Source organism: Mobula hypostoma, chromosome 21, assembly GCF_963921235.1.
Source record: "Mobula hypostoma chromosome 21, sMobHyp1.1, whole genome shotgun sequence".
Taxonomy (NCBI): domain Eukaryota; kingdom Metazoa; phylum Chordata; class Chondrichthyes; order Myliobatiformes; family Myliobatidae; genus Mobula; species Mobula hypostoma.
The window spans coordinates 48,406,255-48,433,903 of NC_086117.1; the positions used below are offsets into that span (position 1 = coordinate 48,406,255).

The window sequence follows — 27,649 nt, forward strand, 5'->3', positions numbered from 1 at the left end:
CACTTATGTTTCCATGTTTTGATGTACATGTGACAAATAAAGCTAATCTCTTTAATATTTCCTCAGCTTCCACTGCATTTGCCTCAAAAAGCCTAACCTTTCCAACTTGATTATTCTCTCCTTCCTTTTCAGGAGAACACCAAGTCTGTGCTGACTTCCGGAGAGACTGAGGCACGTGCAACGTTTTGGGCTCCTGACTAACTGTGCTTCAGTGCAGGAAATGCGAGAGTGCTTTACTGTATTGTGCCATTCTTGAGGAGCAGGTCACCAGAAACATTGTCTTGTACATATACAGTATAGTAGTGCGCCCAAGCAGCATGTGTGATTGAGGGGGAAATGAAAGAACAGATAATCCTGCTAAGGTAATAATCTCAATAAGTTTTTCTGACAGTGACATTCCTTCACTAATGTCAGACTTACCTTTAGACCTTGTGTCCCCTTTGGTCCCAAGAGCCCCCTTTTTCCTTGTTCTCCCTAAAATTATAATTAATGATCAGAAACAGCAATATTACGATGTACTATATTGCTAAAACTGTTATATGAATACAAGCACCTATGTCAGGATGTTGTTCATCGACTGTAGCTCAGCATTTAACACCATCATTCCCACAATCCTGATTGAGAAGTTGCAGGACCTGGGCCTCTGTACCTCCCTCTGCAACTGGATTCTCGACTTCCTAACCGGAAGACCACAATCTGTGCGGAGTAGTGATAGAATCTCCTCCTTACTGACGATCAACACTGGTGCACCTCAGGGGTGTGTGCTTAGCCCACTGCTCTACTCTCTTTATATCCACGCCTGTGTGGCTTCAAGGAGTGGTGTCTCAGAAAGGCAGTGTCTATTATTAAGGACCTTCAGCACCCAGGACATGCCCCTTTCTCACTGTTACCATCAGGTAGGAGGTACAGAAGCCTGAAGGCACACATTCAGCAATTCAGGAACAGCATTTTCCCCTCTGCCGTCCGATTCCTAAATGGGCATTGAACCTGTGAACACTACCACAATTTTAAAATGTATATTATTTCTGTTTTTTTGCACAATTTTTAATCTATTCAATATATGCATACTGTAATTGATTTATTATTATTGTTATTGTTATTTTATTTATTTATTTTCTTCCTCTTCTTCTTCTACATTACGCATTGCATTGAACTGCTGCTGCTAAGTTAACAAATTTCACGTCACATGCCGGTGATAATAAACCTGGCTCTGGTTCTGATTCTGAATACAAACACCAAATAATGTCAGAGACCAGGCTTCTTTTTATTCCACAAACACAAAGAAACTTGAGTGTCCTCATTCTCTGGTGCCCACAGTACCCTGACGTTATACAAACAGAAAGTATTGAATCCGCTCAGTAGGCCAGGGGGCATCTGAGATGAGAGAGGCAATTCTTCATTAGGAGTTTGAGGAGATTTGGTGTGTCACCGGGCGCTCTTGCAAACCTCTACAGGAGTACAAAGGAGAGGATTCTGATTGGTTGCGGTACTACCTGGTATGGCGGGTCCAACGTGCGGGGTCGAAAGAAGCTGCAGGGGGCTGTAGACTCACAGAGCTCCATCTGTCATGCCCTCCTCTCAGCACTACCGTTAGAGACCCACACTCAACATTTTAGGAAAAGCTTCTTCCCCTTTGCCATCAGATTTCTATGAAGCCATGAACACTACCTCAGTATTCTTCTTTTGCATTCCTTATGTATCCAGCTTTTCCAACTTGGAGTAACGTTTATGTCTAGTGCTGCACCACTGCTGCAGAACAACAGATTTCCTGACACGTGTCGGTGATACGTGATTGTGATTCCAATAATCCACAGACATAGTTTAACTGAAATTGAACTTCTTTTTCTCTTGTTAAAAAGTGAAACAGCCACAAGTAATAATTATGTTGAATACAGAACCATATTCACTTATCCATTCTGCTGAGATAACTAGACGGAAACACAGCAGGGTACATCATAAATGGCACTTCATTTCAAAGGTTGTTGAATCCCAAAGTATATTTGGAACTTGAAACTTGCAACAATACACTAAATTTGAATTTCAGCAACAACTATCCAACCAATTATTATCAGATGCATGAAATACAAACATGGTGCAAGCATTTATATCGAACACAATGCCCTTTGCTTTCCCAGATCCGTAAGGAGCAATAGCTTTGCATTTGAAATGCATTGTCACCAGAGGAAAATAGAATTTCAGATATCACTTGGGACAACTGCCTCCTACACAATGAGGTCAGAGGTCATGGAATGAAGTATTGAGCAAATAAGTGTTGTAAGTAGATAAATATTGGTAAATTGGTTTATTATCATCATGTGTAGCAAGGTACAGTGAAAACTTTGCATTGCATGCCACCCACATAAATAATTTCATTACATCAGTGCACTGAGTTAGTGCAAGGGAAAACAATAACAGGATAGAGAACAAAGAAGAGCAGGGCGAGCAGAAAATAAAGTGCAGGGCCATAATGGGATAGATTGTTTGGTCAAGAATCCTTTTGTATTGTACTAGGATGCTTATGTAGATGCCAGTGTGACAGAGCTAATGTATCTTTACCGCCAGCGCTTTAACCGTTGTGATAGGGAGTGGGCAGTACTGGGCATTGTCCAATTGCAGACTTTAAAGGTTTTCTTTCATCCACTTTGCCTCCAACTACCACCCTTCCCTCAAATTCACCTGGTCCATTTCCAGCACCTCCCCTTCCTTTCTTGGTCTCACTGTCTCTCAGTCTGAGACAGCTCATCCACCGATGTCTATTACAAACCCATGGACTCTCATAGCTACCTGGGCTACCCTGCTACTTGTAAAGACGCCGTACCCTTCTCTCAATTCTTCCATCTCCACCACACCTGCTCTCAGGATGAGGCTTTTCATTCCAGAATGAAGGAGATGTCCTCCTTTTTCAAAGAAAGGGGCTTCCCTTCCTCCACCATCAACGCTACTGTCAACTGCATCTCTTCCGTTTCACGCAGGTCTGCTCTTACACCATTCTCCCACCAGCCCTACCAGGGATATGGTTCCTCTTGAACTCACATACCACCCCACTAGCCTCCGTGTCCAGCACATAATTCTCCAAAACTTCTGCCACCTCCAACTGGATCCCACGACCAAGCACATTCCCCACCCCCCACCCCACCTCACTTTCTGCTTTCTGCCGGGATTGCTCCCAATGCGACTCCCTTGTCCATTCATCCCTCCCCACTGATCTCCCATCCTGGCACCTATCCTTGCAAGCGGAACAAGTGTCCCTACACCTCCTCCCTCACTGCCTTTCAGGGTCCCAAACAGTTCTTCCAGGTGAGGCAACACTTCACCTGTGAGTCTGTTGGGGTCACTTACTGTGTTTGGTGCTCCCAGTGTGGCCTCTTGTATATCGGTGAAACCCGACGTAGATTGGGAGACCGCTTCACTGAGCATCTATCCTCTGTCCAGAACAAGCGGGATCTGCCGCTGGCCACCCATTTTAATTCCACTTCCCATTCCCATTCCGATATGTCCTTGGCCTCCTCCACTGTCATGATGAGCCCACGCTTAGGTTGGAGGAACAACACCTTATATTCCGTTTGGGTAGCGTCCAACCTGATGGCATGAACATCGATTTCTCAAATTTCCAGTAATACCTCCCCCCAACCCCCCTCACCATGTCCTATCCCCTCTTCCCTCTCTGACCTTATCTCCTTGCCCACCCATCGCCTCCCTCTGGTCCTCTCCTTTTTTCTTTCTTCCATGGCCTTCTGTCTCTTTCACCAATCGACTTCCCAGATCTTTACTTCATCTCCACCTCTGGATTTTACCTATCACCTGGCGTTTCTCTCTCTCTCTCCTCTTCCTCCCACCTTTCAAATCTATTTCTCAGTTTTTTCACTCCAGTCCAGCCAAGGGGTTTTAGACAAAAATGTCAACTTTACTTTTTTCCATAGATGCTGCCTGGCCTGCTGAGTTCCTCCAGCATTTTGTGTGTAATGCTTCTTTTGAAGGCCCTTGGTCCTGGAGAAACTTCTGAAATGCCCGCTTTGCTGCTGCTGCTACTGTGCGATCGAGAATCTCTGGAGGGGAAGGCCCCAAATCCTCGGCTTTGCCGATTGTCTGTTGCCGGGGCCGGGGTTGAAGCACTGGGTTCTCGGTGCTTGGTGTCGGAGAGCTGGTCGGAGGCTCGGAGTTTTTGGATGGACTCGGGGTCAGACTGTGGTCGGATGCTTCCAGGATGCTGCATCAGCAAGTTTGCGGCGCTGGAGGTTCACCGTCTGCGTGAGATGATGGGACTCCCGAGAGACTTTGAGACTTTTACCGTGCCATGGTCTGTTCTTTATCAAATTACTGTATTGCTTTGCACTGTTGTAACTATATGTTATAATTATGCGGTTTTTGTCAGTTTTTAAGTCGGTTTGTCATATGTTTCTATGGTGTCATTCTGGAAAAACATTGTATCATTTCTTAATGCATGCATTACTAAATGACAATAAACGAGGACTGCGTGTCCTCATAATCTAATCTAATCTAATTCAGAAATAGACTGCCACTACTGGTGTATGTCTCAGGCTACTGCGGATGGAATGGAGAAAGAAACGAGGAAGAACTATAAAAGTGAAAATAGAAACATCGTAGCCAAAAACCAGCAGCACAAACCACTGTTGAGACATTCTCAGTTACACTTCAAAAGGTGGATAGCTGGAACAGCTTAGATTTATAAATTCATCAGCAATGAAAATGGATAAAAGTGTCAGCTGTCCATGTAAACAGAAAAGCTACGATACCTTCGCTCCTCTTAATCCTGTTCTTCCTCGTTCTCCCAAAGGACCTGGAAATCCCTGCAGAGAGCAGACAGACCTTCAATCCCACATTTCAAATGTAATCCTGCCTTTTAAAGTTGTTACGAAGTGGTAATTACTTTTAAAAACAACAATCAGAGGTATAACCAGCAATTATATTAAAATTTACAATTATGTGTATAGGTCAGGATTAAAAATAAAATCCTATTTGAATCTGTTACAGAAAATACTGAACAGATGGGTTTATGGAGAGAACATCCTGAGATGGTAAGGTAAATCTCCTTCTGTCGACATTTATTTTCTGAAATGGCTTATAGCTGCCTGTGAAAATGTTGTATTGCATGTGCACCATATGTAAAGGAAACATGATTTACCCCACTACTTACACGTAAACTTGGCAACTAATCCATATCATTAGGCTATCCAGAAATGTTATGACTGACCATAGATGTTTAAGATTTACAGGCAATGACTGAGAAAAGAAACTCTGCCATAACACCCATTTCTTCCATTGATGGTATCCATCTCTCCGATCACGGAACCTGCTTCTCAAACTGAATTTCACAAGAGGCATCTCTGCACAAAAGCTCCTGAGTTTCCAGAGGTCGAAGTCCAGATTATGTAACAACCCTCACGTTGAGTATTACATGACTTATATAAATGAGTGTACTCCATCTCAGTCTGTTGTCATGCAAGTAATCACACCCCCAACACTACACGGGTATTTTACAAACTTTTTTGGCAACTTTCAATTGTCGAGGAGGTGGAGGAGGGAAAACAGGTGAGATGGGGTTTGGGTTCATTCTATCGGCCACTAAACTTGCTGAAGACTTCCTGCCCAGTTCTTACACACAATAACTAATTCACTGGATATTCATCAATTAATGGTCCTAGGGTAATTCCTAATATCAAAATGGTCTTTACAATTGATACCTCTTCTAATGATGTGACATGATGTCATCAGATTGGTACATGTGGTAGAGACCACATAATGGGAAGTGAACTAACCCATCATCAGCCTCAGCAATGGGGGCCAACACTCCAGTGCAATAATGTCCTTGGAAACACTGGGTTCGAGATTAGCCCTTGGCATCGTGTTGGAACCATATGCTCCAGTGGATAGTGAGCAGCACAATGGTGCAGCTAATTGTCACAGTGTCACAGCTCCAGTGACCTACGAGGATTGATGGAGGAGATGTTGGGAGAATGAGGTGTGGGGTTGGTGTACAGTGGCTGCCTGATGGTCAGTACGCACTAAATGCTAGAGGGAACTCAGCAGGTCCGGCAGCATCAATAAACTGTCAACTTTTCAGGTTGAGACCCTTCGCTAGGATGGGAAAAGAAAGGGGCTGAAGACAGAATCAGCCCACTTCCTCTCCAGTTCTGAGTTTGATTCTGTGTGCTATTTCTGGAGTTTCGGTGATCAAGTGATGCCAATGGAACAGAATTTTGATAATCACCTACACAGGCTTGTGCTACCATGACTGAGGTCAAACTTTACCCTGCAGGCTGTTACACAGAACTCCTGACCTCCCTATTCCACTGCTCCAGAGAAACGTTAAAGATGCTGCAACTCTGCCGAGTTCCTTCAATTGTATTTTGCAATTGCTTCTTCCCAGCCACTGCAATTGATGGTTCTGTACTCAGACACTGAATTCTCTGCAAGTGGGTGAGTATAAAAACAGCTTGTTCATCAGCTTAGGATTGATTCTTTCTAATTTTCAATTGAAAGCTAGTGCAGGCTAGTTTACCTAGGGTGGGTTCAATTACACCATCTGTAACTCTGATTCCACTTGATCTGGGATTTGAATGTTGAGGTGAGCAGCGTTTCACTACCACATTTCAGCTGATGTGAGAGATGGAAGTGATTCTCCAGACTAAACATGGCAAATTTCCCTTGGAAGATCAAGGGGAGCAGGTGTATTTCCTGAAACTCTGCAGTCAAAGTATGAAATCGCCTTTCTGTCACCTCCCTACAAGCTGATGCGTCCCCGTCTCCAGTCGCTGCTCTATTTGTGGGAAGTAAATGAGGCCAAAAACAGTTAAAGTGGCAGAGGCCTCCAAAAGACACAAAATGGACTGTGCAGCAATACAAATTCAATATGTAGCTGTACACCTGCCAAGCAATGAATTCTTCACCTACAACCCACAGCAGGGTCAAGTCGAAATGTGAAAAAAACAGACTCATTTCCACATTTCCTTGCATCTTCGAGGGAGGCCAGCTCAGTTCATCGATCTCTGCGCCCCCCCCCCACCACTCAGGGTTAGAAGCTTTCATTAGTGAGATGTTGATTTGCTTTTCTTACACAGGAGGAAACTCCTGCAAGCTGTCTGTAACATTGCTGTGTTTCTATTGCTCTGATTGAAATGCTTACAGGGAGAAGAGTCATGCAGAAAAGTAACAGTATCTGAGGTTAACAATAGTAAACACAACATTTCAGCAGCTTTGATATAATCTGTGAGGGTTGCACTAGCTTCGATTCACTGCAGTCCTGCTGCATATTACAACTACAGTCATTAAGCCTGTGGCACCTGCATCCAAATAAATATTTGATAGGTGAGCTCATATATCACAAGGCACTTTTAAACTGCTTTGGGAATCCGAATTTAATGATGTGATTCATATTTTGATTTATGAATTGTTACCAACAAATATTAGCCTTGCTTCACACTTACATACATGCCTACAGGTCCTTGTGGTCCCGGGAGTCCAGGTTTACCAGTGGGACCCTGAAATCAGAGAGCAGGCATTGAATAATGAAGCTTCAATGAACCTTCCACTCACAAATTAATTCTTTATTTTACAGTTTCACTTCTCTCTGTTGTCTCACTTTACTAAATTCCAAATTGAGGCCATGTAAGTTTTCGACTCAAACCAAGGACTCCAGCAATCAACAAGATACATTTTGAGATTTTACACAGCACTTGCTTGACAATAAGAAATCACTTTCAGATCAGTGGTCTCAGACCATTAGTGAAACACGCTGTGATATGGGATAGGATTATCTTTATGAAGATGCTTTTGTTATTCACATCACAGGAAAGCATTTGTTTTGTGGTATGCTTCTCACAAAAAGATTTGTAGATCTTTCATAACTGTTTGCAAGACCTAGTTCTAGGCCTGTTATCGTCCAGAACAATAATTAATGGCACATCAAAATCATTGTATGTAAGTTGCTTAGCGATGTTGGGTAAACGTGCTTTATAACTGTAGTTTTCTTTCTTTAAGTCATTTTTAAAATTCACTCAAGAGATGTGGGATTCCCAGTCTGAGCCAGTATTTAATTTCCCATCCCTAAGTGTCCTTGAGAAGGTGGAGGAGAGATGCCTTCTGGAACCACTGTAGTCCTCGAGGTAACAGACAGCCCACAATGCTGCTAGGGAGAAAATTCCAGGATTTTGACCCAGCGACAGTTAAAGAATGGAGAAACATTTCCAAGTCAGGATAGTGTGGGGCTTGGAGATCAACTTCTGGATGGTGGTGTACCCTGCTTTTCCTGCCTTTGTCCTTCTCCCTTTTCCAATAAATATTAAATACCCTGTTTACTACCATATTGCAATATTTGACCAAGCTTTTGGGTACCTATCCTGTTAACTTACCTATCTGACATGGCACAAAGTTGTTTACTCTATTTCCATATTTTTCAAGGCAATTTTAAAGGCAAGCCTAAACTTTTCCAAAGCATAGATGGACATATGTTTTAAGCATCAATCTTGATGAAACTGGGTGGTAACTTGCTCAGCTGACTACCTGTACAGCACATTTGATCAACACATTCTTCTCAACACGACTGTTACCAGGATCACAGCAAGATGCCAAGTGGCAGGCCGTTTATCACACACAGTTGTACTGTATCCCAAGGAGATCAAACCTACTGGCACCACTCCTCGTCCCAAGACCCAGTAATCAGTTTACCTCAAACGTTCATGACTTCGAACACCTCTTTCAAATCACCTGTCCAGTTGATCCGTAGATAGATTTAGGCTAGATTTCTGCTCTACAGTGAGGAAGAATGAATTGTGATCTCAGTAATACCAACAAAATAGATAATGATCTTGACATGATAGATACAGAGAGGAAGCTTCCCCCGGCTTAGAATTCTAGAACTCGGGGGGTGTTACAATCCCAAAGTAAGGGCTGGGCCATTTGTGGCTAAAACTTCTTCATTCCTGGCATCACGAATAGACAGGGTGGTGAAGGAGGCTTCTGGCGTGCTATCCTTGAGTATAGAAATTGGGATTTAATGATGCAGTCGTGCAAGACATTGGTGTGGCTGCATTTGGAAGATCAGGTTCAGTTTTGGTCAACCTGCAATGGGAAAGACACCATTAAGCCCGAAAGAGTGCCGAAAAGACTTACGAGGACGTTGCTGGGACTGCAGGGTCTAAGTTATAGACAGAGTTTGAGCATGTGTTTACCATAAGAGGAAAGAAATTTAGTTGGAACCTGAAGGGCAACTTTTTCCACACAGAGCGTGGTCAGTACATGGAATGAGCTTCCAGAGAAGACAGTAGAGACAGAGATATTAAGAACATCCAAAAGATACTTGGACAGGTACAGAGAGAGGAAAGGTTTTGAGGAATATGGGCCAAATGTGGGCAAATGGGATGAGTTTAGTTGGGCCAAAGTTTTGGGCCAAGATCCTTCTTCAGGACTGAGAAGGAAGGGGGAAAATGGCAGAATAAAAAGGTGGGGGGGGAGGGGAAGGAGGCTAGCTGGAAGGTGATAGGCAAAGCCAGGTGGGTGGGAAAGGTCAAGGGCTTGAGAAGGAAAAGTCTGGTAGGAGAGGAGAGTGGATTAAGGGAGAAAGGGAAGGAGGAGGGGACCCAGGAGGAAGTGATAGGCAGGTGAGAAGTAAAGGGTCAGCGTGAGGAATAGAAGAAGGGAGGGGGGCGGTAATTTGTTCACCGGAAGGAGAAATCGATATGGGTACACGGACGGAATATAAGGTGTTGCGCCCCCACCTTGAAGGTGGCCTCATTTTGGCATAGGAGGAGGCCATGAACTGACATGTAGAGTGGGAATGGGAATGGGAATTAAAATGTTTGGTCACTGGGAAATCACGCTTGTGATGGATGGTGCGGGGGTGCTCGACGAAGCAGTCCCCCAGCTTACGGCGGGTCTCACCAATGTAGAAGAGGCTGCATTGGGAGCACCGGACACAATGGATGACCCCAGCAGATTTGCAGGTGAAGTGTTGACTCACCTGGAAGGACTGTTCGTGGCCCTGAATGGAGGTGAATAGACAGGTGTAGCACCTACGCCACTTGCAGAAGTAAGTGCCTGGAAGGAGATTGGTGGGGATGAATGGACAAGGGAATCGTGTAGGGGGTGTAAATTTGTGCATGTTAGTAGATTCAGGAGCCAGAAGTAATATAGTGGGTGAAAATGTATGGGAAAAAACTGAAGTCAGGGAAGATAAAGTTCCATTCATATATTCCTAAGCAGGAGAGAAAACTGAACACATATTCATCCAGCACATCACTGGAGGTTGAGGGGGTGTTTGAATGTGAAGTAAATATTGGAAACAGAACAGACCAGGCAGAGTTCATCGTGATAAAAGGCAAAGGTGAACCACTCCCAGGTAGAGAAACAGCTACAAAACTGGGTGTGTTAAAGATTGGAGAAAATGTGTCAGTAGTGACAAGCGTTAAAGAATCATTTAAGCTGCAGTACCCAAAAATGTTTGAAAGGGTAGGAAAGCTGAACGCTGGGCAGATCTGACTGTACATTGATCCAAAGGTAAAGCCTGTGGCCCAGCCACTCAGACGCACACCTTACAACTTAAGGGTGGCTGTTGAGAAAAAAATGAACAGCAAATGAAAATGGAGATTATTGAGAAAGTTGAAGGCCCAACTCCTTGGGTTAACCCAGTGGTAATTTTACTGAAACCCGACAAGGACATCAGAATGTGCCTAGACAGGGGAAGGGCAAATGAAGCATTCGTGAGGGAGAGATATCCCATTCCAACTGTAGATGAGATACTACAGGGTATGAATGGAGCTGCGGGTGTTCAGAGAACTAGACTTGAAATGGGGCTATCACCAGCTAGAATTAACCCCAGAATCTAGAGAGAGAGCCACATTTGCTGTGCATAATGGGGTATACATGTACAAGAGGCTGACATTTGGTGTGTCATCAGCCAGTGAGCAGTACCATCATGAGATAACAAAAGCTTTAGCTGGAATTGAAGGAGTTGAGAACATCTCAGATGCTGTGATTGTACATGCACCTAACCAAAACCTGCACGGTGAGGGACAGCATGCTGTCTTAAAGAGACTCGCAGAGTGTGGACTGATATTGAACCCGGAGAAATGTCAGTTCAGCACGGACAGACTAGTCTCCATGGGAATTCTCTGGTCGCAGAAAGGCATCGGAACAATTGAGAAGAAAGTGCGAGCAGTAATGGATGTTCATGAACCATAAAACGTCACAGAACTGAGGAGTTTCTTAGGTCTTGTTGGCTACAACAGCAGATTCATACCACAGTTTGCAATTTTGCCTGAACCACTGAGACAACTGACCAGGAAGTACACCCAGTTCAAATTCGGAGAACAGAAACAAGCATTCAAAGCCCTAAAAGAGGAGCTCGCAAGAGCAGGTACGTTGGCCTATTTTGATAAAGATAAAGATGTGCCAACTAAAGTCATAGCAGATGCCAGCCCGGTCAGACTGGGGCCAGTACTCATGCAAAAACAAAATGAAGAAAAAGTACCTGTCTGCTCTGTGAGCCGTAGTCTCACAGGCTGTGAATAAAAATACTCGCAAACGGAGTGAGAAGCACAAGCACTAGTATGGGCCTGTGAAAGACTTCATCTGTATTTGTATGGGAGAAGATTGGACCCGACAACAGATCACAAACCTTACAGCCCTAGATCAAAATCATGCACACACATAGAGCGGTGGGTCTTGAGATCGTAACTATATGACTACAGAGCCATACACACGCCAGGAGAACAGAACATTGCAGACCCACTGTCGAGACTACTGGGAGAGACTGGAAAAGTGAACGGAGAAAGTACGTGACTGTGTATAGATGTGTGGAACATGCCACAAGAGGAAAAAGTCTGGCCAAGCTTGTCTAGAACTGCAAAATGAGGAGGAAGTTACCAGATATCAAGGAGGTACACACAGCAGAACTGGAAGTACGAGATCGGGACGCAGACGAAAGGGGAAGTACACGCTGTATGCAGGCGATCATAGAGGAGCACAAGAGTCTACTGTAAAAGTTGGGGACACTGTGCTTATCCAGCAAGAAAAAGTGGACAAATTCACCCGCACCTTTCAACACTACACCTTGCAGGGTGCTGAGGAAAACAGGAAATCAAGTGGTAGTTGAGTCTCCAACTGGAGTGCAGTGTGCAAGGAACACCACACATGTGAAAAAGTTCAACTCAAGAGAGACTTTTGACAAACAGGAGGAAATTCAAGGATTTGACAATGGGGTATCAGGACAGGAGGACAATATGATGGCCAGTTACAGCCAAGCTCAGGATCACAGTGAACAAAAGCCACTACCAGATATTGAAAACAAAGAGAAACCGGTGGAGAGACCTCAAAGGATTAGAAAACAACTTCTGAAGTTTAATGATTTTGTATTGAAGTAGAGTTTTAAGTTGTGGGGTTTGAAACAATGAAAACTGTTTTAAGTTGAAAATGAAGTTTTCAGTTCCAGAGTTATCACTAAGTTGAAATGGAAAATGTGTTGGTTATAGTCATAATCAGAGAAAATGTGTTGAATTGAAATGGTTAAATCTGTGAGTCGAATGTGTCAAAAATATTGAAATCCATTTCTTAAGAAAGGATGGATGTCATGTATTGAAATGGTAAGGTCAGTTCATGAAGTTTGACACTTGTCAAATATGGTGATTAAGTCATCAGTCTGGGACAGAACAACACGTGATGTGAGGGAACATAGAAGCAAGAATGAGAAATAAAGACATGTTCAGAGCATGAAGCACCGATTCATGATATAAGCACTATCTGATTAAGTACTATCTCTGGTTGCAAATACATAACAAGTTCCCAATGTGGAGGTGACATTGGTGAACTGGGGGAGTGTATCGTAAAGTGTGGCATTTGAAGCCATCGTGATTGTCTCCTGTTAATAAACGTGTTAACATTTGAAAACCCACGTAGAGTTTGTCCTTTATCAAGAACAAGCACCAATGATGTTGGAAGTCGGCGTGAGATCTAAATACGAAGTGTATCTGGATACCGCTAGCGACGAAGAAGGAGGCGCTGGTTCTGACGGAGCGAAGCTGCCGCTCGGAGAGCACGTTGTGCCTTGAAACTGTCGGAAGCTGAACGGATTTACCAAGAGATTAAAGTGAGAAGAGAACGAAAAATTCTGTCATGGATAACCTAAATCCACCCGGAGCTATTCAGTTTACCAGCAATCTAGCTGATAATTGGAAATGCTTCAAATAGTGATTCATTATATATTTAGCAGCAAGCAGAGCTGGCAGGGTGGAGAAAAAATTACAAGCATCATATCTTTCTATACGCAACTGGTAAACATGACAGAATCCGAGGAGTATTTTGTCCCAAGTAACAACATCATATTTGAAAGATAAGTTTTTTTCCTGTGACCAGAAACAAGGTGTTAGCTTTGGTCAATACTGAGCTGAGCTTCACTATCTGAGTAAATCCTGTGAGTTTGGAGGTTTGAGAGACTCACTAGCCAGAGACAAAATAGTTTGTGGAATCCCAGATAATGGGCTCAGAGAAAAATTGTTCCGTGAAAAGTATTTAATGCTGGAAAAGGCTGTGAATATGTGTAAGGCAGCAGAGACCTCACGATCACAAGTTAAGGTGCTGCACAGGGCAGAAACAATAGTACATGCTGTGAAAACGGGCTGATCACAAGGTGTTTTCCAAAGCAACAGGGGTTGGAAGTAGGCACATCCCAAAGACGCGTCCTGCTTATGGAAAGTCCGGCAATAGTTGTGAAGAAGAACCATTTTGCAAAGTGCCGCAGAGCTGGAGCTACCAAGAGAAAGGTTCACACAGTTGCTGAGTAAATGGTGGAAGGCTTTGTAGGTTCTCTGCAGACTGCTGGTGCTGGTAAAACGTGATGGATCGTTTCAGTGACTGTGAATGAGACAGTAATTCCATTCAAGCTTGACATCGGAGCCCGGTGAAATCTGTTATCCATGGATAATTACAAGACTCTGAGGAAAGAGAAAGATTTACCCAGTGAGGCGAAAAGTGACAGGCCATACTGGAGGGAACGTACCAGTAAAAAGAGTTTGTATTGTAACCTTCAAGCACAAGGGACAGCACCAAAAGGCACAGCTACTGAACACTGGAAAGCGAGTACAGCCAATATTAGGTTTGAGCACATGCGAAAGGCTCAACCTGGTGGAAAGAGTTTTCGTAGTGGCTTTGCAGACCAAAGGTGAACAGGCATCACTCAATACGTTTCAGGGACTCGGATGCTTACCTAAGGTAACTCGAGAAACTCATCGCAGCATCCATCAGAGCTCCAGGAGGTTATGCAAGAGAAGCACAAGAACTCCACCTTCCACAGACATCTGTACCAGCTACACCAGCACGACTGGAAGGGACTGAACTACGGAGGAAAGAGTGGAACTGAGATATGAGAACTCAAGTTCAGTAGGGCAAGAGCAGGCAGAGACAATAGGCTTTCCTGGACATAGAACATAGAAATCTACAGCACATTACAGGCCCTTCGGCCCACAATGTTGTGCCGACTGTGTAACTTACTCTAGAAGCTACCTAGAATTCCTTTACCGCATGGCCCTCTATTTTTCTAAGCTCCATGTACCTATCTAAGAGTCTCTTAAAAGACTAATTTATCCACCTCCACCACCTTCACTGGCAGTGCATTCCAAGCACCCACCACTCTCTGTATGGAGAAACTTCACCCTGACATCTCCTCTGTACCTACTTCTAAGCACCTTAATACTATGCCCCCTCATGTTAGCTATTTCAACCCTGGGAAAAAGCCTCTAGCTAGCCACACAATCAATGCCTCTCATCATCTTATACACCTCTATCAGGTCACCTCTCATCCTCCGTCGCTCTAAGGAGAAAAGGCCAAGTTCACTCAACCTATTCTCATAAGGCACATTCTCCAATCCAGGCAACAACCTTGTAAATCTCCTCTGCACTCTTTTTATAGTTTCCACATCTTTCCTGTAGTGAGGACAGTACTCCAAGTGGGGTCTGGCCAGGGACAGTCCGTCTTGTCTAATAATTCTGTGCTGTATGACTCAATGTGTTCTGAATCTTTGGGATGCTCGATCTGGACTGTTGTAGAGGCTCAATCATTGATTGCAATGATATCATTGATCTCTTGATGTTTCAGTGGTCAAGGAATACAGGAAAAAGTACAGAAAAATAGTGTTGAGTTTGAAAGTTGGCATGATTAACTTTATTGTTGGGCAGGCTCAAAGGACAACTGTTTTTTGTGTTCAGGTTAGACCCAGTGTCTCCAGTGTCTGCATTTCCCTCAGCTCAATGACAGATGTGTGCACCAGTTTGATTGCTTACTCTTTCTCCTGTTCGGCCAGTAATTCCATCAGCTCCTGGGCATCCTGGAGGGCCCTGTAAAGAGCAGTGAAAATTACTTCATAAACATTGTTGTGAACACAGCTGTATATATCATAGTGTGGATGGAATCATTTACAATTGCTAATGAAGTAACTCGAGCTGAATAAATTTAGCAGCACTGTTGGATATTTTTATTGGCTAACCTGAGTGGGCTCCAAGGGTGAAGCGCCGATAAAGTCACCATCAGCAAAGAGAAGCCATTAAAATATAGAACAATGGGGAAACCTAAAAAGTGAAGTGAATGAAAAATGTGACTTACGGTAGGTGAGGGGCAGTGTGGAGCCACACGAACTTGGTGCAAGACCTTAGGACTTGATGGTACCTCACAAGGCCTCATGTTCCAGCCATGGAGTTTGCCTCTGAACATGATGAGATATGCTGGGAGATAGTGGGGGTGGTTGGGGAGTTTGCAGACCTTAGTGGCGTGGGGAAGGGTACTCGGTGCTGGGGAAAATCAGGAACTCACCTGGATGAAGAGAGGGGCCATGTAGCCTTTGGCATTGACTCCAGAGGGTCTGCCTTTTATCTGGCATCCCAGAGGGCCTTGGTCACGCACTTGGGACTAGCTTCGACATTCAGGGTCCACCCTATCTTGAGCTTTGTGTGTGCAGTAGAATATCAAGCCAGTCATGTCTAAATGAGCATTATACACTGACTCATTTCACCAGAAACTACAATTAACTGATGTCGACCACTCACAACGTTGATTCTCTGCCAGTCAGCAGTGTTGTGCCCTCTGACTAGACAGAAGATGCTCGAGCAGCACAAAGCTGAATGGAATAAATTACAGTCCTTTGAACAAAATGCAGGAAAAAATAAAGTTAAATTTAGAGTGAGAACTTCAGAGGGTAAAATTCTCCATGCAACAACAGCTGTAAGATGAAGGCTGGAACATGAGGCCATGCCTGCAACGGAAAATCCTACAAGAAGTAACTGCAAGAAGGAGTGGGTTCTACCCAGTCCATCACAAGCAAAGCCCTCCCCATCATTGAGCACATCTACATGAAACACTGTGGCAGGAAAGCAGCATCCATCATCAGGGACCCCCACCACCCAGGCCATTCTCTCTTTTCACTGCTACCATCAGGAAGAAGGTACGGGAGCCTCAGGGCTCTCACCACCAGGCTTAGGAACTGTTATTACCACTTTACCATCAGGCTCTTGAACCAAAGGGAATAACTTCACTTGCTCCATCATTGAAATGTTCCCACAACCTATGGACTCACTTTCAAGGACTCATAATCTCATGTTTCGATATTAATTGCATATTTATTTATTTATTTTCAATGATTCTTTCTTTCTTTTTATATTTGCAGTTTGTTGTATTTAGCACACCGGTTGAATGCCAGATTTGGTGCGGTCTTTCATTGATTCTGTTATGGATTTATTGAGTATGCCCGCAAGAAAATGAATCTCAGTGTATATGATGATGTATATGTACTTTGATAATAAATTTACTTTCAACTTTGCTCATGTTTGCATAATCCAGAGGAAAAATGCAGGCTATGAAATGTGTTTTCTATAAATGTGATTGTCTCATCTGGTCATTAATGACAATTACATTGAAACTTCATTCTGTTTCCTGAGAGAAGGATACAAATACATGTTATAGACTCAGAATGGAAAATCACTCAGTACTGCACCAAGGACACTACCTGCCACTCCAAAGTCATAAGAGCATACTTTTTTATGATGTGATATTCCTTGTTCCAACTCTAGACCTTTGTACTTTGCTACCACATGGAAAACCCTCAAATTTATCATTTGCTTGAATTAGAGGACTTCAGATATGGAGAGAGGTTGGATATCATGGGTCTGTTTTTTCTGGAGGCTGAGATGTGATCAAATGGGATTATGTAAGATTATAGAGGTATACAAAGATAGGGTAGATAATGGTCGTTTTTCAAGGATGGAACTGACAAATATTAGAGGGCATAGGTTTATGGTGAGAAGGGGAAAGTTTCAAGGAGCTTTACAAGGCAAGTTTCCGTTTGATGCAGGAGGTGGTGGGTGACTCAGTAGGCAAGGCATAGAAGGGTACAGTCCCAATGCAGGCAAAAGGACTGAAAGGTCAGCCGGGTTATGTGGGGGGGGGAGTGTTGAAAGGCCAGTTTCTATACTACACGACTCTATGATCCTAAAATACACTACCTGTCTAAATAGTCCATCAAAGCTAACACTGAATCAAATTAAATCACTGAATGATTGCTCAAAGGATTTGTTCTGAGAAGAGACGTGAGGGAGGAAATACAGAGCTCACAGCTGAAAGGTAGTGAATCAGTGCTAGTACGATAGAAGTCAGAAACTTAAAAGCTGAACAATTTAAGTGACAGTCATCAATAAAACAATGATCTGCCATCTGATTATTCTGAAACTCTGTCTCACTAGGTGATACTCCGCACATTCCCCTGAAACTCATCCAGGACTTCTTCCCAAACACTCTTGAAACCCACCTGGTTCTCTGGCAGTATATATTGTACCTCTAGATACTGTACTGAACATGAAATAAAAGTATGTTGATGTATTCTAAAGAACAACATCTGCCATCACCAAACTCCTGAGTGTGCTGGATGAACCAAGTTTTTCTGTATGGCTTGTATTATGTTCAAATGTAAAATTACATCACAAACTCAGAGCAAGTCCATCACTTTGTGTGGTGGTTTCCTTACAGGAGGTCCTGTCGCTCCGTTTCTTCCTCGATCACCTCTCATCCCTCTAAAACCCTGAAAACAAAAGATATTTCAGTGAAGCACAATAAGTATGCATTCGAATATTCAATAACTTTTATCTAAGTTTGTAAAGCCTGTAGTGTTGATGGCAGAACATTGGTATGGGTGGATGGAAAAGCACGTTTTATCTATGACCTGGCATTGACCTGTAGCTCTTCAAAACAACTGGATCCTATGGTGGTGAATCCAAAACCCACTAGTTATGCAATGACCTCAAGGAAGGCTCCACAGTCCTGCATTTTATGTTCTTCCTCTTACGGTCGGAATGGTATTCATTACCTTGAGACTACAACTGGCTTCTTTATTACGTCTTGGAATTTTAGAGCATGTTGACCGATATGTGAAGGGAGACCTATGAGGTTGGCTGATTCCTGGGAGTGCCTGGTTAACCTTCTTCTACTGTGAACAACTCAGTAGCTTGTTGCATTTTACTCCAGTAATATCTGACCTTCAATTACATGATGCTGGAAAAATTTGCTGATGGAATTTGTCTACAGAAGTGCACAAGCCTGAGCAGAGATCTGGCTGTGACTTTGTGAAAAATCGTAGTTTCTTTGGAAATGAAATGGAATTTATTTCAAGATCTCCACAGCAGAGATGCGGTTTAAATCATTGTTGGTGTATGAATCCATAAACTTGTGGGATACACTTGCATATTGGTTATCTCTTAACAAAGCATAGAGGGCCTTGGACTGCAGTCAATGTCAGTCAGTATAGACGTCCTCTGACCCTGTCTCAAAGGGGAATTGCCTGAAGCTTGCCCGATATCAGAAAAGTGTGGGATGCCAGTTAGATGGGAGCATAATCCTGGAAATTTCAGAATTGAAATAAGTTGTACAAAAAAGGTTTGAGAAATGAATAAAACACTCACCTGGGGTCCCTTTATCCCAGGTTCACCTGGAGAGCCAGACTCGCCCTGTAAGAAAACAATATAAAAACAGAATATTTACGTTAATTTACCCGTGTGATGGGGCAGGATGGGGTTCTGACCAATGATCAACATTTTCAGTGACACTCAGAGTTCATCTTAAATATCTGCTTTAGGCTGCCACTCGCTAGAACCGATTGACTGAAGATTAAACCAACATTAAAATTCAGAAGTTTAAAACAGAAATCATTTGCATCTCAATGGACCTTGAATGGGAGTAGATTCATGGATCATCAGATTCATAATGCTGAAAGAGCATCTTTCAAGATTTTGGCCTTACTTGTAAGAACTCAAAAGATTTGGAAGCAATTCCACAAAAGGCTGTTGAAGAACATCGACCTGAACGGTGGGATAAAAGTTTGAGAAGGACGTTTGGAAAGTTGTTAAAATGAAAGGCCTTGCAGGGCTAGAGAGAAATTAGGAAGACGAGATTGGCGATGAGAAGGTGGCATAAATGAGCTAGATGGATCATTATTATACCACGTGATGAAGATCTGCTCCAATGTTGGATCTTCCATATACATTATTTATTTAAATCTTATATCCGTTCCACAATGTGAGGGAGTAAAAATCTTTGCGTTATGTCTCTTTCACAGTGTACAGACATGTGAATTTATAAGTCTAATGTATCCAATGATCTTCCAGGCCTTCTGTACTCACTTGCTGCTGTAAATGTCCTCAGTGGAAGGAAGTTCACGCCCACAGATGCGCTGGGCTGTCCGTACCACTCTCTGCAGTGCCCAGCGGTCAAGGTTAGTGCAGTTTCTGTACCAGGTGGATGCTCTCAATATTTTGGAGGTGAGGCAAAACGCTTTCTCTGACAGGACTATGAGTGTTTTCAGCCCACTTCCTCAGACAGTAGGAGTGTCTGTGGATATTGTTTAAGGCAAAGATGGCCAGATACTTGATAAACAAGGGAAGTGAAGGGTTACTATAGGAATAGGGTTTTGCTAAGATCAGCCATCACCCAATCCTGGTAGGTCATTGTTGGATAGATAAACAAAACTGATGGTTCAAGAGGCCTGTAGTTCCCAGTGAATCACAGGCCTCGACAGTGATATTATTGCAACACACGCCAACGATCTTTGCAATATGGGCCAGACGTGCTTGAGGTTGCCACTGATTGCCAAAAGCTGGCAATGTGCTGGAGAGTAGCTGTAGGCACAAATGACCCCTTGACAAGAATCTAGAATGTTCCACAAGCTGTTGAATGGAAGGAGCCAGGTAAAGCCCACCTGGACCTTCAGCTTCACACCACACATAGCTCCCACATCATTTCAAGTCCCAGTCAGTCCTCAGATAATTGCTGCAATTAATTTTCATGTCCTTTTAATTTTTGTTTATGTCTTTTAAATTCATTTAGCGCTTCCTCAGCAGTATGAGTTGTCTGAAGTTTGCAGACAGGGCCTGATTTCCAAATGCCTAGTGCCAGTAGCACCTCACACCTCTCAGAGAAGCCATGCCACAACTGGTCCAGTGACAGTATGACTGCAGAACTGTGCTGCTGTCCTGGCCAACAGTGGCAGGATGCCGGCTGAGAGAAACAGGAGCTTGTCCGCTGGGTCTGCTGTCACTCCATCAGTGAGTAAGCTGTTAGACATGGCAGATGGGGTATCATCATCCCAGGTATAGAACATTAATACTGATCCACCAACAACAGCTTACACTTACCAAGCACCTTCACGCTGATGAATAAAACATTCTATTTTTATTTTATTTAGAGATGCAGTGTGAACGAGCCCTTCTGGCCCAATGAGCCTTACTACCCCTCCCCCCAGTCACCCACCTATTTAACCCCAGCATAATCACAGGACAATTTACAATGACCAGTTAATCTACTAACCAGTGTGTCCTTGGACTGTGGGAGGAAACCAGAGCACCTGGAGAAAGCATACACGGGGAGAACATGCCAACACCTTCCAGACAGCACCAGAATTGAATTCCAAACTCCGGAACACCCCAAACTGTAATAGCATTGTGCTAACAGCTAAACGCTATGTTACTGTGGCGCGGTATGTTATTACAGAGCTAACCGCTACGGCACTGCACATTGCTGTTCATAAAACTAGCAGATTCAGAATCACTATCAAAGACGTAGCAATTTAACACAAGCCTTTTCTCTCCTAAAACAGACATTACAGCAAGTAACATTTACACAGGATGTGAAATGGTTGTAATCTGTATTAAAAGTACAGAATGGGAACCTGTGTACCAGACTTTCCTTCGGGACCCTGCATTCCTTGCTGGCCTTTAAATCCCTGTGGAGATTAAAACACATTTTGAATCAAACTGTATACAATATAACAACATTTCAGACACACTCATAATTAAAGCTTGAAAATAACTTAAGCCATTACTAATAGAGAGCTTTGAGATTTCCTATTAAATATAAAATGGAGTATAATTAGTTGAAAAAGAATTTGAAACAGTGTAAATCCTGTATGTTAACAGGATTTGCAAACCAAGGGCATGAAAATAAAAAAAGATATTTCACACTGGGTGTAGGTCAGATAGACATCTTGGTCAGCATGGATGAATTGGGCCGAATGGCCTGTTTTGATGTTGTATAACTCAGTGCCTCATAGACCAATGAATATAGAACAGTACAATTCAGTAACAGGCCTTTCAGCCCAAAATTAAGCTAACAATGCTACTTAAACTAATTTCTTCTGCATGTATGTTGTGCATATCCCTCCTTACTTGTACATTCACGTGCTTATCTAAGAGTTCCTAAAATGCCTCCACTACCACCACCAACCCTGTCAGTGTACTCCACCATTCAGCACTCACTGTAAAACATTTACCTTACACTTCCCTCTAGCAGATATTTTGACTCTGGGATATTGAGACCGACCGTCTTCTCTTTCTATGCCGCTCATAATTTCATAAACTCCTATCAAGTTTTCGCCCAGCCTCTGACACTGCAGAGAAAACAACCCAAGTTTGACCAAACCCTCCTTATAGCGCATGCCCTCTAATCCAGTCAGCATCTTGGTAAATTTCTGCACCTTCTCCAAAGCCTTGAGGTCCTTCATTTGAAGTCAGTTGCCAGAATAGTTGTCGACCAGAAATGAATGCAATACTCCAGATACAGCCTAACCAGTTGTTCATAAATCTGCAACATAACTTTCTCATCCTTGAACCTACCCGCTCTACATCAATAAACAGGAAAGAGTGCAGAAACAATTTATATGGATGTTGCCAGGACATTAGAAACTGAGTTACAGGGGTAGATTGAATAGGTTCCCTGCCGGCAGGAGAATGAGGGGGATTTTACAGAGGCATACAAAATTGTGAGGGGTACAGATAGGGCGAATGCAGGATTTTGGTGTCATGGTAGAGTAACGGTTATTACAATGCTCTTAAAGCTCGGGGCGTCGGAATTTGGAGTTCAATTCCAACATCATCTGTAAGGAGTCTGTATGCCCTCCCCGTGGAATGCATGGGTTTACTCCGGGTGCTCTGGTTTCCTCCAGTAGTCCAAAGATGTAGCAGTTAGTAGGTTAATTGGTCATTGTAAATTGTCCAGTCAGTAGGCTGGTATTAAATTGGGGGCTGCTGGGTGGTGTGGCTCGAAGGGCTGCTAGGGCCTCTTCCACACTCTATCTCAATAAATAAATATATATATCCTTTTTCTCCTCTGGTTGTGTGAGACTAAAACAAGAGCTCATAGGCTTAGGGTGAAAGATGAACTATTCAAGGGGAATTTGAGGGGGAAGCTTCACTTAAAGTTGGTTCGAGTGTGGTACAAGCTGCCAGCAGAAATGGTCAATTGGATTCAATTAAGAGAAGTTTGGATAGGTACATGGATGACAGGGGTTTGGAAAGATATGGTTCAGGTGCAGTTAAATTGAATTTGGCAGAAGATTGGGCTAGCATTGACCAGATGGGCTGATTGACCAGTTTCTGTGCTGTAGTGCACTATGCTTCTATGAAGTGAATGCCTTGACTGATCAGAATCAGAGTCAGGTTTAAAATCACTGGCATACGTCATGAAATTTTTTTGATTCGCGGCAGCAGTACAACACAATATGAAAAATGAGAAAAATGATAAATCGCGAAAAGAAATATTTATAAAAAATAATTTAAGTCATGCAAAAAGAGCAAGAGCAAAAACAAAAAGAAATGGTGAGGTGGTGTTGATAGGTTCCCTGTCCATTTAGAAATCTGATGGTAGAGGGGAAGAGGGGAAGAAGGTGTTCATGAATCGTTGAGTGTGTGCATCTCCTCCTGGATGGTAGCACTGAGAAGAGGGCATATCCTGAGTGATGGGGTTCTTAATGATGGATGACAACGTTTTGAGGCATTGTCCTTTGGAAGTGTACTGGATGCTGGGGAGGCTGGTGTCCATAATGGAGCTGGCAGAGTTTACAACTTTTTGCAGCTTTTTCCACCCTGTTCTCCATACCAGACAGTGACGCAACTCTGTTAGAGTGCTCTCCACGGCACGTCTGTAGAAATTTGTGAGACACTTTGGTGACATACCAATTCTCTCCGAACTCCTTGTGAAATATAGTCACTGTCGTGCCTTAGTTGTAATTGCATCAATATGTTGGGCCCAGGATAGATGCTCAGAGATGTTGACATCCGGGAAACTGAAACTGCTCACTCTTTCCACTGCTGATCCCTCGACTTCTTCCTGAAGTCCACAATCGATTACTTGGTCTTGCTGGCATTGAGTGCAAAGTTCCTGTTGCGACACAACGCAGCCTGCTGATGTATCTCACTCCTGTACACCTCGTCATCACCATCTGAAATCCTGCCAACGATAATGCAATCACACCATATCCCTACCAACCCGTGTGGCCACTTTCAAAGAGACTCCTGATGGGTTGTGGTCAGTTTAAAGGACTTGTTACGTTCTCTGTGACTCTGAGTCTAAAATAAACCATTACTTACTGCAGACTTTGACCTGCAAACTTTGTTTCAGCAACCCCACATACTGTCTGAAACTGTGGGAGCAACATGACAAGCATCTGACCCCTTCAACCAGCAAAACTGAACTCAGTTATGGTCTAATGTTTAGTCTAGTGGTGGAGTTGGACCTTATGTGTGCTGTCATATGACCTACAGCCTATTTCTGACTTCCAGGAGCAGAATCCAAGTCCAAACATTAATCTACACACTGCCTTCTGCCAACAGTGCTCCACAGATCTGTCAGTAGCTGCTCCGTAAGACCAAGGCAACTGACTTCAAATGAAAAGTAAATCTGGAAGAGTGTGTGATATTCAATATACTGCCCCACATGAATTTCACATCCTTAAAAGCAAATCAAGAGAAGACTATTCAGTGAGGTCCAAATGTGTCGTTGTCATCTGGAGTTACACCGCTGCCAGTTTGAATTCAAGAGGGTGTGAGATGATCTCCTGCCGATGGAACAAAGGGAGAATCTTATTTCATAATTATTCTGTGGTTCCAGTCATCATCTCTGTACAGTGACGTGAAACTGCCTGTAGTGTTTCATAACATGATTCAGATCCTGTCCGGGAGTCTAACTGGAAAATTGGTATTGTTATTGGTTTATTATTGTCAATGTACCAAGATACAGGGGAAAACTTGTCTTGCATACTGTTATACAGGTCAATTCATTACTCATTGCATTGAGCTAAAATAGGGTTAAAAATAACAATGCAGAATAAAGAGGCTTGAAGTTTTCAGACGGACTCAGAGTCGGACTGTGGTCGGGTGCTTCCAGGGTGCTGCATCGGCAAGTTTGCAGCGCTGGAAGCTCATGGCAGGGAGAGTTTCTCCCTTCTACCGTCTGTGTGAGATGATGGAGCTATCGCGACTTTGAAACATTTTTTTACCATGCCCACAGTCTGCTCTTATCAAATTACAGTATTGCTTTGCACTGTTGTAACTATATGTTATAATTATGTGGTTTTTGTCAGTTTTAGTCTTGGTCTGTCTTGTGTTTCTGTGACATCATACTGGAGGAACATTGTATCATTTTTTAATGCATGCATTTCTAAATGACAATAAACGAGGACTGAGTGTCCTCATAATCTAATCTAACAGCTACCAAAAAAGTGTACTGCGAGATAGTGTGCAAAATAAGGAGCTAGATTGTGAGGCCAGGAGTCCATCTTATTGTTCAGGAGATCAATTCATGAGTCTGATAACTGCACGATAGAAGCAGTCCTTGAGCCTGGTGGTACATGTGTTAAGGCTTTTGTATCTTCTGTCCAATGGGTAGCGTGAGAGGGAAGAATGTCCAGGGTGAGGGATCTTTGGTTATGTTCGCTGCTTTACTGAGGTAGTGAGAAGTATAGACGGATTCCATCGAGGGGAGACGTTTTCTGTGATGTGCTGAGCTGTGTCCACAACTCTGCAGTTTCTTGCAGTCACATGCAGAGCAGTTACCGTACCAACCCCTGTGCATCCAGATAGGATGCTTTCTGTGTTGCATCAATAAAAATTGGTAAGGTTCAATGGGAACATGCTGAATTTCTTTAGCCTCTAAGGACGTAGAGGTGTTGGTGAGTTTTCTTGGCTGTGCCATCAGTGTGGTTGGATCAGGGCGGGCTATTGGTAATGTTCACACCGAGGAACTAAGCTCTTCCTCAGGTTTGATAGTGTTACCATTTTATGAAATTGATGCCAGGGACTGGTTGATTATTGAAACAAACACATTTGTGATCTGCTTTCAATTGACTACAGTTTAAAATTCAATCAGTTGGCTTTAGACTGGATTTAAGTGAGCAGTGTTACTATTGAACTGAATTACACCAGCTCCATCTTTCTCCTGCAAAATATTACATACATTATCAGTGGATAGCTCTTTCAAAACCCACAGAATAGCCTTACAGAGCTGCACAGACAATCTGTGCTCAACTTGACTTCATACTATTCAACAATTGCATTCAGTGCACATGCCCTACTTACAGGAAATTTAAACAAGCACATCTCAGGAAATTCACTTACTGTTAAACCAGGTAATCCCACTAAACCTCGCTGACCCATGCGTCCCTGTTTAAAGAAATACACAGACATTTTACACAATAGATCAAGCAGATAATTTTGCAGACTGTACAATTGGTTCACTCGGCAATGTATTCTCTACTGAGGTAATTCTAGGGTCTGGGAGATAAATAAGGTTAATGAAGTAAGAGAGGTGTAAATCTAATAACCCATTGTGACACAAAGGGCAGCACTAATGGAGCATCCACTTTCATACATTCATTCCAGTTCAGCACCCTGCTTGGAGATTCATTCGACCAGAGGGGACTGGATTCAGGCTGCTGCTTGAACCCAATGCCTACACATTGTGCGGGAATCCAACATATGCAGGTGGTGTCCGATTGCCTAGAATTTTCAGGGAACTGAGTACCTGCCCCAGGCTCTTTGACAGGCATCAAAGATGGAGACAAAAACCAGCCACCTGTCAAAGCTGGCAAGTCTTTTAACTGTTATTAAAATCTCATTAAAATTGCTCCAAATAATACAAACAAAAAATAAATCCACACAAATTAATCGAATGGATTGAAATCCCTTGGAAACACTAAAGTTAATTAAGAATATTAAGTGAGGAATAAATAACTTCATGGTCCATTTACATTTTCCCAGTTACTCCAGAGTGCTAATAATCCCCCTTCAGATTGCTGGGGGTTTCTACTCCTTCACGAGGTCCGGCTGAACTGGTGTGGTTGGGGAGTGTACGCTCATGTATTGCTGGGGAATCCCAACATGACCAGGCTCCACACTGACAGAGTGGCGTGACACTGGCACCTATCACTTGGGATGCCAACATTCACAACAGGTCTGCGTAAATCCGGGATGTCCTTAGCTGGAGTGTTGGCAGGTCCCTATGGAAACCACCAGCCACAGGCAGCTTGGTTCAACCCCTCAGGAGCTGACTTACAGGAAACATGTTTCAAAATCTGATTCAGAAATCCCTATAAACAGTACTGGTTTTAGTATTGATTTATTGTTGTCACGTACACAGAGGAAAGCTTTTGTTTATGCCAGCCATTCAGATTATTTCATACATAATTACGCTGTGGTAGTAAAAAGAAAGCAGAATGCAGAATGCATTCCAGAGAAAATGCAGTGAGGTCGATAATTGAATTGCAAGAGCCGCAGTGAGGTAGATCGGGAAATCAAGAGTTTATCTTTTTGGCTCTGAGAGGTCCATTCCAGAGCGATAGCAGTGGGATAGACACAGCCCTTGAGTATGGTGGTTCATGTTTTCAGGCATTTTTATCTCTGCCTAACTGGAAAGGAGACGAAAGGATAACCAGCAACACACATAAAAATTGCTGGTGAACGCAGCAGGCCAGGCAGCATCTATAGGAAGAGGTACAGTCGACGTTTCGGGTTGAGACCCTTCATCAGGACCCTTTGAGACGGTAACCAGGTTGGGAGTGGAAAGTGTAGATGCAGTCTATGGGTGGACTATGAGTGGAAGGTTGTTTTCTGTGGTAGTCTGGGCTGCTCTGTTCCCTGGGCAGAGCAGCTGCCATAGCAATCCGTGATGCATCCAAATAGGCTGATTTCTATGGTGCATCGATAAAAAATTTGTAAGGGACTTGTCAGCACATTGGCAGTGAATGATCACTTTGTATTTAAGGCCCTGATGACCATTACTCTGAGTAATCAAACCTGACAGGTTACTATGGATTTGATTTTCACAGTGAAAATGAAG

General features: G+C 43.2%; 2 protein-coding genes across 2 annotated transcripts in view; both read right to left on the bottom strand.

Annotated features, from left to right (window-relative positions):
- LOC134359714 (collagen alpha-1(XI) chain-like) overlaps positions 1 to 15,835 on the bottom strand; it is a 125,369-nt gene extending 109,534 nt beyond the window's left edge. Inside the window, exons 1-2 of the mRNA XM_063073232.1 lie at positions 15,815 to 15,835; positions 12,906 to 13,073 (exon numbers count right to left, since the gene is read on the bottom strand). Coding sequence (XP_062929302.1) covers positions 12,906 to 13,073; positions 15,815 to 15,835 — 189 coding nt within the window. The remainder of the gene's footprint in view (positions 1 to 12,905; positions 13,074 to 15,814) is intronic.
- Positions 15,288 to 27,649, bottom strand: part of LOC134359715 (collagen alpha-1(IX) chain-like) — a 120,135-nt gene continuing 107,773 nt past the window's right edge. Inside the window, exons 21-25 of the mRNA XM_063073233.1 lie at positions 25,930 to 25,974; positions 21,218 to 21,263; positions 18,949 to 18,993; positions 18,018 to 18,071; positions 15,288 to 15,342 (exon numbers count right to left, since the gene is read on the bottom strand). Of these exons, the coding sequence (XP_062929303.1) occupies positions 18,971 to 18,993; positions 21,218 to 21,263; positions 25,930 to 25,974 (114 nt within the window). The 3' untranslated portion in view covers positions 15,288 to 15,342; positions 18,018 to 18,071; positions 18,949 to 18,970. The remainder of the gene's footprint in view (positions 15,343 to 18,017; positions 18,072 to 18,948; positions 18,994 to 21,217; positions 21,264 to 25,929; positions 25,975 to 27,649) is intronic.